The 14,534-nt window shown below is 45.1% G+C and overlaps 1 protein-coding gene across 1 annotated transcript in view; it reads left to right on the plus strand.

The window, feature by feature from the left end:
* The first annotated feature begins 10,940 nt into the window (after window positions 1–10,940).
* Window positions 10,941–14,534, plus strand: part of ppfia2 (PTPRF interacting protein alpha 2) — a 118,210-nt gene continuing 114,616 nt past the window's right edge. The window contains 1 exon segment of the mRNA XM_034526840.1: window positions 10,941–11,189. Within this exon segment, the coding sequence (XP_034382731.1) occupies window positions 10,941–11,189 (249 nt within the window).

Genomic DNA, 14,534 nt, shown 5'->3' on the forward strand with positions numbered 1-14,534 from the left:
TAATGTACATGATCTGAAAACAAAAGCACGTGCCGTCACCTTCTTGTTTGATTGTGTGGATGACGCTTCACGGGAAGGAGGTATTCGGAGAAGAAGAGCATACATTTGCTGAAACAAGTGTGCTTTTTTAAAAGTTTATAAAAGGAGTGATGCCTGCACAAGTGTTGGAGGCAAAGTAAATCGTCCACACTGAAGATTAATAAAGGATGCAGTCATGGTGAGTTTGCGAGGTAACTTTTTAATGATTATTTTATTTTTGGACTAAAAGAATACAAAAAAGTGTCAAATGCTCATTGGTCAGGAAAACCTTTTACATTGTCTGACCAAAAGTCCCAAACCCAAGGATCTTCAGTTTACACTCGAGAAAGTGAAACCAACATGTGTTTGGTCTGTTTGTTAATATTGGCAAAAACAAACAGAAACATGTTAGTTACAAAGGAAAACAGTGTTAACAATAAGTAAGTAAAAACAAATAAATGAGAACAATATATGCCAATCAACCAAAATAACCCTTAGTTGGTGAATCGATTACTTTATTATTTTACAATGAGCTCAACTGTATGTTATTTGATGACACCGTATCCAATTACTTTAAATAGGGCAGTCTTATTTATTATTTTGCACATGTGGTTTTTTAGTTTTTTAGTAAAGGATCACTTGTTCAGACTGACATCAAATGGTTCTGGTCCTGTGGGCAAGTTTGTACTTTTTAACCAATATCTTGTTGATTAAACATATTTTTTCAACATTTAAAATGTGAAAACTTACTGTTACACAGCTAGAATAAGAACTGTTATAATCACTGATCTCCAGCTTCCCAGAGACACGGAGCACACACTCTAAAACATTCATGACTTTCTTTGAAAGAAAAACCTTCTCTTATAAATCGAAATAATAACGGGCTGCTCAGTGACATCCAGACACAACTTAGTCAATTTCTTTAATATTTGATGAGCATAAAAAAGGTGTTATTTCTTCGGTGATCACACTCTTGCAGTCGTAAGGTAATATTTCACTGCGGGTCGAGGGCTGAGTCGTACAGAAATTTGGCCAAAGTGACCATTAGAGCAACTAAATCATGTAATATTGTACTTAATTTCATATAAAAGACAACAATTAGAAGGAGGAAGCACCTGTGTTTGTTCTTTAGTGTATTATAACTTTTATACATTCTGAGCGTTCAGACTCAGAAAGAGAAACCGAACAAACGTCCAGGGAGAAAGCCGATTTTCCTTAAGGAGACGAATAAGTGTGGACACATCAGCCGGAGACATTTAGGGTCTACGGACTATTCAAAATGATGGAATGATTCAGAGCCGCTGTCTAAATGTTCATCATGAAAGCAAACATTTTTTTAAAATTAATAAAATGATAGCATTCATTATTTGATTAGGATAAGTTTCTCTTGGAAGAGAGTGAATCCAGATGCTGGATGTCCTCTGCAAGCCCAGATGTTGTTACGAGCAATATTCATTTATGAAACAAGTGAGATTGAATATATTACCATTTCATTCTTTGCACTTGTCTGCTGGACAACATGTGACTCACAGGTTTCCCTCTCGCAAATGATCAAACCCATGGGCATTAATCTACGACAGCCTTGATTTTTCCCCCCCAAAGACCCGCCCTACTCTACCTCTGATTGGCTCACACGTGTTGCCTTCTTTGCAGAATTTATTTAAGTTTATTGCTCACGAACAAGATCGATGGAAGGTTGGTAGGATCATGGAGTTCAGATGTTCCGACTTGCTCACAACAAGGTCTGTGGATCATCTGGAGTAACCGGATCATGATATTTGGATAAAGACAATGCTATTTGGTTTTTCAAATGTAATTTGGCGCTTTTAGCACCACAAGCCGAGTGCCATATAGTTCCATTATATCGGAGAAGAGGCAGACATCTCTCTGTCCCTTTAAGCATAATGTTGATATGGCACACATTTTCTAAAATGGCACTAAGGTGTCCCTCAAGGGGCCCTCACTGAAAACAGCCTAAGAGTACACAAAAGTATGTGGATATGGTTATCCATACTTTTACCTCAATGTTCCATAATTTACTTCAAGAAACATCTTAGATTCACTAAGCTACACTGTCACAATCTCTTCAACAAAATCGTATTTGAAAAAAGAGTCGGAGAGAAAATCGGATTCTATTTGAGGATGTTACTGACTATAAGTTAAGAACTGGACTATAATTACCAAATCAGAAGCGAGCGCAGGGATTCATTTAATTTCCAAATTGTCTGGAGGAGCATGAGACTATAAATGTGACTGTCAGCCACTAAGAACAGTCCTAAATACAACATGTGTAACTCGGCAGAGACCATCTGTGTGACCGGAGAAGGTGAGAGTGGCTTCAAGGGGCTGCTGCTTTATACTGAAACTGGAAGGAGCAACAAAAAAAATAAAAAAATTAAATCGTGACCTTTTTGCTCCATGAGCAGGAAGTCATTTTACTTTCTCTTCAAACGATGTCAGGATTAAAATATTTGTATTTAGTTGCTTTTTAAAGCAAATATCGATATATATATATATATATATATATATATATATATATATATATATATATATATATATATATATACAGTATATATTATTCTTAATTTTAGAATGCTCTAATTTGAATAGAAATATTGCGCTCAAATTGTATTATTATTACTACTAAATCACCATTTCTTATTACTATTTTTCTCATTAGCCTTTATTAGGTCTACACAATTGCACAGCTGCAACTTTAAGACTCCCCACGCCTCCCCTCTGCCAGCTCCGACAATGGTCTTTTCCAGCTCCGCTTATCACAGCAGTATTTGTACCATGCCATAATGTATTAACCGGTGTGTGTGCATGTGTGTGTGTGTGTGTGTGTGTGTGTGGCGGCGGCGGCGGCGGCGGCGGATGGTGTAGAGAGCCCCGGATATCTAATGTCATTACCCGACGCGACTAATTTGGCGATCATCCCGGCTGCTGCTTCTCGCTCGTGGACGATGCCAGCGGCGGCGACCGGCCGCACCTTCACGACCGGGATCCTCGAAGCCTCCCCGGGATCGCCCGCTTGATGGTCGGAGCTCCAGCCCCCCCCCGCCCCCCCCCGCCCCCCCCAAAAAAAGGAGACTGCAGTTGTCATCGATTCGCCGGCGGCAGAGCGTCCGCTGCCCGTGAAGGGATTCAGAGTGAGTATGCACACTGATGCCGCAGGTGTCGCGGTGACCTACATTGCCCTCTCCCTGCACGCTCAAGGTGATTTGTTTTCTCCTCCTCTTCTTCTTCTTCTTCTTCTTCTTCTTCTTCTTCTTCTTCTTCTTCTTCTTCTTCTTCTTCTTCTTCTTCTTCTTCTTCTTCTTCTTCTTCTTCTTCTTCTTCTTCTTCTTCTTCTTCTTCTTCGTGCTTCCCTCGCGGTGCCCTCCTCTCATCCTCAGCCCTGGTTGACGGTGGGTGATGTTGGAGGAGCAGGAGGATGCTGCTCCATGTGTTGTGGATGGATACATGGGGGCATTTCACATGGATATTTCGTGTGTGTGTGTGTGTTGTTGTTGTTGTTGTGTGCGTGTGTGTGGTTGACATTGTGGGGCTTTGCAGGGGGAAAAGAAACACGGTAGGCTGTCACAGTGGAGAGACAGAGGAGAGTTAAAAGGGGGGGGGGGGGAGGGGGGGGGATGCAGACTGAGAGGCTGGCATGATGTAATGCACTTGAGACAATAGCCAAGGATTCTCCCCAATTATCATTTCAGAGAGTGAGGGGGAGATGTTACAGTGATCAGCGCTGCAGTCTTGCGTGTGTGTGTGTGTGTGCATGTGTGTGTGTGTGTGTGTGTGTGTGTGTGTGTGTGTGTGTGTGCAGTTTACAACAGCAAAAAGAGGAGCTGTCAGGGGGAACAGCTGCCCCTCCTATAAACAACATTATTACCGACTATTATAGAGATGGAAGCAGGGAAAGGACATGAAGAGCCTCTCTGTCATCCATTCCCCATCTTCCAAGCCTTTCTCACTCACACACACACACACACACACACACACTTTGCTACACATGCAATAGTGTAGACACATGAATGAACACGTGAATGAATGAAAAGACGCACGTGTGCCGGCTTGATTTGACGCCAGAAGGTTAACCGCCTGCAGGCAAAGCTGTGGTCCTCCCTCCCGATACCGCAAATTAACATTAACATTTGCCAACCGTGACGGCAGGGAGGGGGGGGGGGGGGGGGGGGGGGGGGGGGACGTGCCGATATTTGCATTCGCAATCCCGCTGAAGCCGTGGCACGAGCGCGATGCCTAATTTAACGGTTTTGCATCCAGAGTGTGACTTCCCAGTGAATGCGGCCTCATGTGTCATGGCCCGAGGTGTCACGCGGAGGGGTGGCTACCTGTGGCAGGAGCTTTCATGTCTATAACGCGATGGTTTAAGGGCACCGTTTATGGGGCAGGTCTGACTATAGCCAGACCCTCCATAATGAGGAAGGTGAAATTCTGTTGAAATGTTGGCGGCAGCGCAGTTCAAATCCATTTCAACCTGCAGCTTTATTGCTTTTTGTTGTTGTTGGCGTGTTCTCACCTCGATCCGTGCTCTTATTCAATCTCTATCGATTGATGGTTTGCATGACCTTGCTGCAGTGCATTGTGGGCGATGTTGGAGGCTACGCGCCGTCCTTTCATGTGCATGCAGACTTACGTTCAGTTGAACACACAGCCAGTGAAACGCACATCAGAAGACACGCGCACTCACGCATGCACACACACACACACACACACACACACGCACACACACTTGATGCACAGCCTGCTCTCCCTTTTCCCTCCTCCCTAATGGCAGCAGGCTGGATGTAACACTACACGGTGCCATCCTCTTCCTCCCATCTCTGTCTCATTCAGGTTTTACCGCTCGGTGTGTCAGCGTTCACGCGAAGGATGGTCCGTCGCAGCAGAATACACAAAGCTATGTTTTGTGGTAGAATTGACTAGTCTTCATTCTTTATTTCGTTTTTTAATGTTCTGCTGTATGGCTCTCATAATGCTGTCTGTGATTGGGGCTACCTGATGTTCAACGGGTCAGAGCTCGGTAGATATCGGGTCCATGAGGATGAATGTAAATATCTGGAGGCAGATGAAAGTACATGACATAGGAACATTGGAAGATTAGGCGTATGTGGTTCATATCTCTAAATGTTTTGGAGACACGAGTATTTGCATCGAGACGATCACTATGTGTAACTTTATATTGTCGAGTTTAAAATGCACCTCAAGGCGCAGAACAATGCCCCAGATTCCTTGACAACATACCAAGGACATGATACTCATGTGGAAGCTACTGCCCTGCCTCAAACTATAGTCACATGACATTGGTGGCTATCGGGGCTCAATGCAACATTCTTCTTGTCAGGAGAACATGGCCAGTTGATTTACTCCCGAGAGCCTTGCACTTCATTGCATTGACTGAGATTTTCACCCAAAACCACATCAATATTGCTCTTCGTCATGCACGACTGTTGCCTCATCCTAGAATGTCACAGCACCGCAGGTCCCAGATCAGCTCGGTGTAGCCTTGCAGTGTTGGAAGACGAGTTAATAGCTTGTAGACTGACTGCTATTGTATGTTCCTGTGGCTGTGATTAAATGGGAATCGACTTGAATCGTAGTTTTTTTGGCAGGCTGTCTCTTGGTTGTCAGAAGTCTTACGAAGGAGCCATATGAATGGGATTTTCCCAGCACTATGAGTGTGCCGCGCAATCTGCTCCAATCCATTCACACACAAAAAATGCTGCGTCACGCTATTCCCACCTGTCGGCCTGATATGGGATGCCAAAGTTGCCCCCCCCCCCCCTGCTCATCAAGGCAGTCGGGAGATGCACTTTGTGCTCGGTCGCGTGCCAAGAAATCAGACGCGTGCACTCGTTATTCAAAAAGTGGAATTTCCCAGCAGTCAGCTCCCCTGACAACCCGGCGCGTGTAATCAGCCCGGTGCTTCTGGTACCCGATGTAAGTGAAGTGCGTTATCATCAAAACTATTCGCGTCAAACATTCTTAGCCATGTTGCGAGGAACTGAACCGATTGGGTTGTTATTACGAACCTTTGAAGAGTTGACCTCGTGTTTCATAAAAGATTGGTTTCTTAATGGGCTTTTTTTGGGCCTAATTAGTTTTTTCTTTTTAACTAATTCCCAAATGATCATCTCGCTTCACGAGTTACATAGTTATGCATCCCATGCTTTTCAAACGCCCCATTAAATAACGCTGGTTTTAATTTTAGCGTCTCCAAACTCAACTCGGCTTACACTCTGCGGCTTATCTGCAAAGCCGCAGAGTGTCGCGTTCAGTCCTCTGCTTCTTCTGAGTCTTTTTGATGTTTCACCAGGTGAATAGTGGCGAATTTGCCTCCCATGGCTGTATGTTGCTCAGGAACGTACTGCTGTTTGCTGTGCTGCTCCTTATCTACTCGCACAATTGTTCCCCATTAATGAGATTTAACTGAAGACATTCAGGAAATTAGCCGTCGTTTGCTGACCTTGAATAAGCTACACATCCATCCACCACCCTTATATCTCCACACGGTTTCTTTCCGCCTTGCTACATGTGGGTCACGCTACTTCCTGCGTTGGCACTAAACCCTGGCATTGGATGTCAATTGTGAGGTTGTCAAATATAGATGTGCTTTGGGAGAATCACTGTGGCTTTTGGAGGGGGTCTCACAAGGTTCTGGAAAAACTAAAACTAAAACAAAAGAACCCTTTTTATTGTTTACGGTTTTGCTGTAATCTTCTCATCAATTATAGATATCAGGCCTTGCTTCAGCCTTTCTTTAGCAACTTCCTGCTGCCGGCTAGACTTCAGCCCGGTGCCAGGTGTCTGAGCTCGGAAGAGGCTGCTCTGTCACGAAAAAAGGGGCTCTGGATGTGTTGCACTGATTCGGAATAAAACCTCACTCTTACCCCCATGCTGAATAATTCATTGATTGGCATATGGCATGGAGAGAAAAGCCCAATGATCCCTGCCTGTCTGTCTGTGTGCATTTCTTATTGCATCTGTGGCCCCGCAATGTGTTCAATTGAGCGCGCCGCTGTTCCACCCTCCCGTGATTCCTGCATAATTTCAGACTCACATTTAACATCTTTAACCAGCCGCACTAAATTCACTCACTTAAGCTTCATCTTGTTTGTACAACATTTTCCTAGTCAATAGCTACAAATACCAATTTCTCTCCGCCAGAGTCATTCTGACAGATAGAAATCCCACATGTTCAATGTTAGACACGCTATTATGCTAAGCCCAAGTCTGACACGCTAGTCGGGGCGGATTTCCTGCATTATCATAATTTGCCATGATGTTGCATCGCGAAGGGAATGTGCGTCGTAAAGGTGCTCCATCAGTCGTCGCCCTGTTGCAGGCTCTATGACTATCTGTACTCTGTCGTCATAATGAGGGTCAAATTGGCTAAATAGCTGTGAGGAAGTGTTGTTGGAAAATAGAGCTCTCAGACCATTAACACTTCACGCTGCTCACCGTGGCTGATTAGTGTTTATCTATCCAAGAGGATCACAACAGCTCTTACCTGTCATCACTCCTGCCCGCCCGCTTCACTAGAGAGACGCTAATGACTCGCTGCTCCAGCATGCTCGCTGCAGACGGTGTATGGCGAGTGTTGAGCTGCAGATAACACACATTTTTCTGTCGTTTTTTTTCTTTTTTTGGGGGGGGGGGGAATCTCCATTTTGACTTAAGGAGACAGGCCCGATGCATATTTGAATGACACAATTAGGCGGATAAATGTTTACTCGAGCGATATGGTTTGCTTTCGGGTTTTCAGGAAGGCCGCTTAATACGTTTTAGGGGCGCAGACGAAAGCAGATCTGTCGGTGCACTTTCCCTCCGTGTCTATTGATTTTTCATAGACAGTAAAAAATGATTTGAGGGGCAGTCACGGCGAGATCAAAGCGTAAGGTGCAGGAACAGGACAAAAGGGCTTTGTATGTGCCGTGAAGCAGAAAAACATCCATAATACACATTGCCATCCGAACAGCTTAAAGGAGAAATACAAAACCAATAAGCAACAAAAATATGCCGGGCATTTCAGGGCCTAGTTGTTTGTTCTTTGTGGAGAAATGTGGGAGAAGTTCTGAGCGATGTTAGAGATCACAAGTAAAGGCTCGATTTTACCCTTCAGAATGGGGGAAATATGAGCTGCCATTTTGCATTTTGTAGCTGCCATTTTGCATTTTGCAGAGAAATTAATTTCTGCTCAAACAGTCTCAATAAAGTTTTCCATATAAATTGTCGGAAAGCGCTAACTTCAGTCGGCATATATACAAGTCCGCTTGATGGGAAATTGGGGAATTGCACCAAAGTGCTAAGAAAAACACAACATCATATATGAAACATGTTCATAGCAGAAGATGGACCTGAGGGTAGACATATATTTTACTCAAACATGTACAATCAACATCAATACTTTGTTGCTTAAAGTTTTGAAATTCGCTGCCAGATGCCATATTCGTATGGATTTTTATATGCGACCAGCATCTTCCTGTCTGCCAGAGTCCGGAATAAATCCCTACCTTCTACTTAAAATGCACCACCGGTGTCCCAGTCTGTCCACCGGCCTCCCACTGAAAGGCTGGCATGTGCCGAGCGTCCGGCCAAGCAGCACACAGGCTCGGTCTCTCAGGTCTAAACGGCAGCGGATGGCGGCTGAATGGTGAACTGGTGAGAGTCTGGCTGGGCGCCTGGGGAAGATATGGGAGACCCCGTCTTACTGCCAGAGCATGCTGGGATACAGACCTGCCATTATAACCCACCCAGAGGGGACCGCGTCTGTGCAGTGGGGTATTGAAAGCTCACTGAGTAAATGGAAGTGATTAACCTGTAGGGTATCGTTAGGATTTTTGGATTATTGTTTGTATGGGACACACTTTTTTAATTATATTTTTTGTCGAAGACAGTAAAATCTGTCAAAATATGTTTTGGCTGTGCAATGGACGTTAGTTAGCATCAATCATTGAGTCATTGTTGTTCTAGAGGGCCTATACAAAAACATTTTTTGTGACATTGTGATAAACTACGTCATTACTTAAATTGAATGCCTATATTTATTTCATCTCTGCATACAGTGAAGAGGTTGGGTCCAGAGGCAGTTAGCCTAGCTTAGCTTGTGCTGGAAGGGAGGGTTTGGGCCTTTTTATGAACTTCAAAACTGTCCCATTCAAACGTTATATATGTTATATTTTGCACGTGGAATAAGAAAGAGAGACCCTGTGGTTTTATGAACATTTAGCTCGTCAGTAATATGCCAAACAGCTGCGTCCAGTGACTGTAAAATTAGGAAGTGAGAAGACCCTAGCGAAGGATGCTAGCTTGGCACAATTTTGCAACTCTGAACAAAACCCTGATGATTCATATGTGTCTTCATTAATTTCCTTGTCTGTATTTTTTTTATATGGCGGCTTACCTTAACTGTTTCCCACAGTGTTGAGCCTCTGCTGTAAGCTAGGCTAAACATGTCTGGGTATCACTCAACGCAAAGGGGATTAAACTGATATTAAATCACGGTAAGAATGCAAAGAATGACATTTCCCAAAAGGACTTCTTTTATTGGAGTATCCTAAGTGTGTAAGTAGCGTGTTTTAAGCTCATGAACCGTCCTGCCGGTCAGGATGAACTCCGGAGGCTTTCTGCAGTCCCTCGGCGAAACTGGAATACGGTCTCACGTATCCACTATTGCGTAGATATGACTTATTACGCAACTCGATCAGGGCCGCATCATTAAACAGCACAAGCGTGAAATCTAGGGCAGAACGCCCGGCCTGCCACGACGTCTCTGCAGCATCGAAGTGCCGGGGTGACGCTGAGCCGAGCTCCGACTGTGTCGGGCCCGGTCACACAGTGGTGGACGGTGGACGCTGGTGTGGACGCACATTACTTTTGCTACACGTTTTAAGATCTTCATCTCCAGCGTTAACGTAGTCCTCATTCTAACTTTAAGCCCAAATGGAATCCAGATACTGAGGTTGCTTTGGTATGAATACAAACATGTAAAAAGTAAGTTTAACATCTGTGGTTTGTTAACTTGACCAGTTATATTGACCTTTGCAATGAACGGTTGAGCTGTCCGTCAATCGACACAATGCATGGTGGGATATGTGTACGCTGTAACCCAGAAGGGGAATATCTGGAAACCTAACTCCCCAGCGGTTTGTTTGCGGTGCACTGTGACATTTATTCTGAAAGGGTTGCCGTGATATTGTTTCTGGCACCTTTTGATAGTAAAGCTAAAGAGTGTCCACCTTCATTTGATTAAACTGCTTCAGATATGACCCATGCAAATTGATATTTATTGATATTGCCATCCATGACGTGACGCTGTCTCTTGCTGTTAAATGTGAATCCGATTTGACTTTGTTATTGAGTGATTGAGTTGGCGGATTGCTTCAGATTGAGGCTAACAAATGGAGGGTTAATTTCCTCCAACTGAATAGGAACGATGTAGCAGGAAGTTACCTTGAAGATACGAGCATCTCGCCACTTCTGATGCTTGATATGTATATGTATATATATTGTATAAGGGCCCGAGGGCCTTCAGGAGAGCATTGAAATCAGGGAAGAGATACACCTGATCCTGATCTCCTCGTCAGGGGGGTGAAGAAAGGGCAAAGTAGGGGGAACTGAGCGGGAGAACATGTGACGAGCTACGTTTTCAGTTTGTTTAATTAAAAACCCTTAAAACCTGCAGAACTGACTCTGCCTGTGATTGCTGCGCTGCGTCCTGTCACAACTGTATACCTAGCATAGGCATTTGGATACCCTCTTGTTAAAGGAAATTCCATCAAGGTCTATGGTCTAGCAATTGATTTGTATGCAAACCAACAACAAAAACAGCTGTTGAATTGAACAGGACCATTTCACTCGTGGAAACTCTGTCTAACCTCCGATCTCGCTCTCCTCCCAGCACCAAGATGATGTGCGAGGTGATGCCCACCATCAGCGAGGACACGGCGCTGAGCCAGCGCGGCTCTCAGAGCGGGTCTTCGGACCCGGACTCCCACTTTGAGCAGCTGATGGTCAACATGTTGGACGAGAGGGACCGGCTGCTGGACACGCTGAGGGAGACCCAGGAGACCCTCGGCCTGGCCCAGCAGCACCTTCAGGACGTCATCTACGACCGAGACTCTCTGCAGCGCCAGCTCAGCTCCGCCCTGCCGCAGGTGAGCCACAGCAATGATTCTGACCTTTTTTTCCCTTTTTGTTTGATAGTGGAGATATGGACTTGCAACAAAAGGTCCGTGGCTGGAATTGAACCCTGATGTCTCATTAATACGGTGCGTGCCGTAGCTTCTAGACCACCGGGTCTCCCGGCTCTGACTTCTGATTTCCTAGTTTACGATAGAAGTGTTGTATGAAGAGTTTGTTGTTTCAATTTCAATTGGTGATATTATGGGGAAGATAGTCGGGTTAATGATTTCTACTCCAAAAAGGTTGGCCATCTTCTTGTATAGTGCTCTCATATATATTTATAATATCCTGATTATGGGAGAAAAGCAAATGCTTTTAAAACATGTTGCTATGCCCGTTGCTGATGTGGCTGATATACAATACAGATCCATTAGAGATACTCATTTGTGGTCTCATTATTTAAACTTAATGTTAACCTCAGTGTTGATGATTATTAAAAAGTCTCTAAGGTTGCTGACCGCTGCTTTAGTTTCTGGTTGTTGTATCGCTTTGTTCTCATTTGAAGTCCTAGAAACCCCTCAATGGGATTTTTTTAAAGCGATGTAAAAATATATTCGCCAGTCTGAGGTAATTGTCTTTAAATTTACTCCCAAATGAATGTGGCACGAACATTGCGTTTCCCAGTACTATTATTAAACTAAGTTTATGGGGATATCAAGAGAGGGAGTTTGTGGTCCTGTTTGCATCCATTTAAACACATCTAATTACCAGTTAATGATGGTTTATTAAAGCACTGGATAAAGCATGTGGTAGATCGATTCAGTGTGTCGGCCATGTTGGCCCGTACGACACTGCAGGTTTGCCTTTTGTCTGCAGTCAAATTTAGGGGAAACATATGTGAAAGAAGAAAAGTCCTCCAGTAAGCAGAGATTAGCACTTTCTGAAAGTGTGTCAGTAATTCTAGTCACACGCTCCCCCCCCCCCCCCCCACCCCCAGTCTGTTTCCAGAGGGCTCTGGTGGTTTGCTGGTGCTGGTGGGGAGAGGAAGGACTTTGTTCGGCAGCCCAGTAATCCGCATGGTTTCAGAGACCCGGGCGAGGCGCTTTTGCTTTGGCGTGATCTCACATTACCGCTTTAAAGAGGTTTGCAGTGTTAAAAGACACCTCGTATTGTGAATGAATCCGGACGGAATTTCAATACGGGCTCTTTTTTTTCTTCTTCTCTCCCCCGTCCCGTGGCTTTTAAGAACGACTGCCTTGAACAAACCCACTTGCACCTCTTCGTTGTGCCGGGTGTCTGGGTGTCGAGCTGTGCTATAAATATGCCTTTTTTTGCTGGGTTTTCCACTCGGATTCGTCTCAGACTGGAGGGCTGAACTCGGGGGTTATGCAGCTCACGCTTCAGCCTCGGGGCTTTCGATCCTCGTCAGAAGTTACTACACAGTGGACATAATATCTCAACACTCTGAAACACTTATAACATGTTATTCATAGATTTTACACACTGAATAAAACAGGGGCGTCATAGCGGAGGGGGGAAAGTGGGACTGAATACCCAGAGGCCCCAATCGTGTTGGTGGCGGGGGGGGCGGGGGGGGAGCAGAATTGTACGCGACACCAATCACAACTCTCGTATTTGAAGGCACGTCGTTCCCCCGTCTTTTTGGAATCGCACATTTGAGTCTCTCCTGCACCAAACATTCCCGGCAGCGAGGGCTCTGTGGCGGCGCCGCGGTGATGTATTGGTTGTCATCGCGTAATGACAGATCTGACGTAGTGTTCTGGTGCCTTTCCTGACACGCGGCTTAAATGAGATGTCACTCCGGTGGGGGTGGGGTGGGGGGGGGGGGATCGGGATCCTCACAGCGACGTCCCGGCACCAACTATCCCATTAATTAATCTGATGGCGTCTTATTGGCCCGCGTGATATCAACATCGCTCTAATGGTTTACGAAGAGGTTTTGTTAGACCTCGGTGATTACACCGAGGCATTTAGCTAAGGGAGAAGTGGCCCTGTTGTGCTTCTGTTTAATATGCAGCACATGAGAGGGTTGCGCTCGCGGCTTCTGCGTTTGTCTGACAATAAGAATGAGCTCATTTCACCGAGGCGGGCCGTCACCTTTTGTGCTGGTGTGTTGTGAATTTCTTTGGCTGCATCTGACGCCTCTAAAAAAAAAAAAAAGAAAAAAAGAAAAGGGACCTCTTTAATACAGATGCATGTAATTTTGCAGCACTTTAAGGGGACTGGCAGTGTGGAGCAATGCTCAGAGAGCCATGTCGTGGGATTCTTAAGGAGGGCAATAGATAGCTCCCAGGTCTCCTCTTGGTGTGTGTGTGGTGTGTGTGTGTGATGCAGAGGAGGTGGCGAATGGGGTGGGGGGGTGCAGCAGAGCTTCAAAAGACAGAAGTGGCCTCATTTGGGCGATAGGCAGGCTGTGAATGTGTCTTTACTGATATCACTCCTCTGTTCCTGAAGCCTGCAGCGCTGGCAGGATTAGGCGTTGGCCCACCACAAACTTCCCTCCCTCTTGTTCCCCTCTCTCTCTCTTTCTTTCTCTCTCTCTCTCTCTCCCTCTCCCTCTCTCTGTTTCTGCTGTCACTGCCTTTTTTTGTTATGTCGCCGGCTCGCCTTGTGTCTCCCTCTCCTCCTCTGTTTTCCCCCCTCTCCCCATCAGAAGTCGCGGCTCGGCTACTCGTCACGACACTTCCGACCGATCGGAGTGACACTCGCCGTTCCCCGCTCGACGCTTCCAGGCAACGGCGCTTCCCCCCTTTTTCTTTTTTTTTTTTTTTTTAACATGCATCACAATCCAACGGTGCCCACCGGTCTCTTCCCCTAGATGCCTCCTTTCCTCATCCACTGTTCCTCATCTCCACTTTTCAATCGGGCCACTTTGTTACAGAGCGGTGGCGCGGCGGAGGCAACCGTTAGCCGTATGCATGTCATACGCTCAGCGCTGCATAACAATATATTGGTGTCTCTGAAGAGTTAAGCTTTTAGAACAGTTGCAAAACTAATCCAGTCATGTGATGAAGGAACTTCTTAAATTCACTCCTGTGTTGCTGATTCGCATGTTGACTAATTTCCAAAACACGTGCAGTTTTTCTACTAAATGGCCTACTCCTGGTTCTGAGGCCCCACATGATACGTAGTGTATTTAGGGACTCATCACCTAAGCTTGTCAGAGCCACTTATCAAGTCACTATTTTGGTTTATCGTCTCTTTTTTTTCAAGGAAATCTGCAACAAAATTTCCAGCGGTTCCTGATTTGTGTTGTGTCTGTTTAATATCTTTGTGGTTTTTGGTCTGTGTAATAATATGATGTTTAAAGGAGTTAAAGGAGCTTTAGGATGTGATTTCACTATTTTCTGTAATTC

Source organism: Cyclopterus lumpus, chromosome 23, assembly GCF_009769545.1.
Source record: "Cyclopterus lumpus isolate fCycLum1 chromosome 23, fCycLum1.pri, whole genome shotgun sequence".
In the NCBI taxonomy this organism is placed as follows: Eukaryota; Metazoa; Chordata; class Actinopteri; order Perciformes; family Cyclopteridae; genus Cyclopterus; species Cyclopterus lumpus.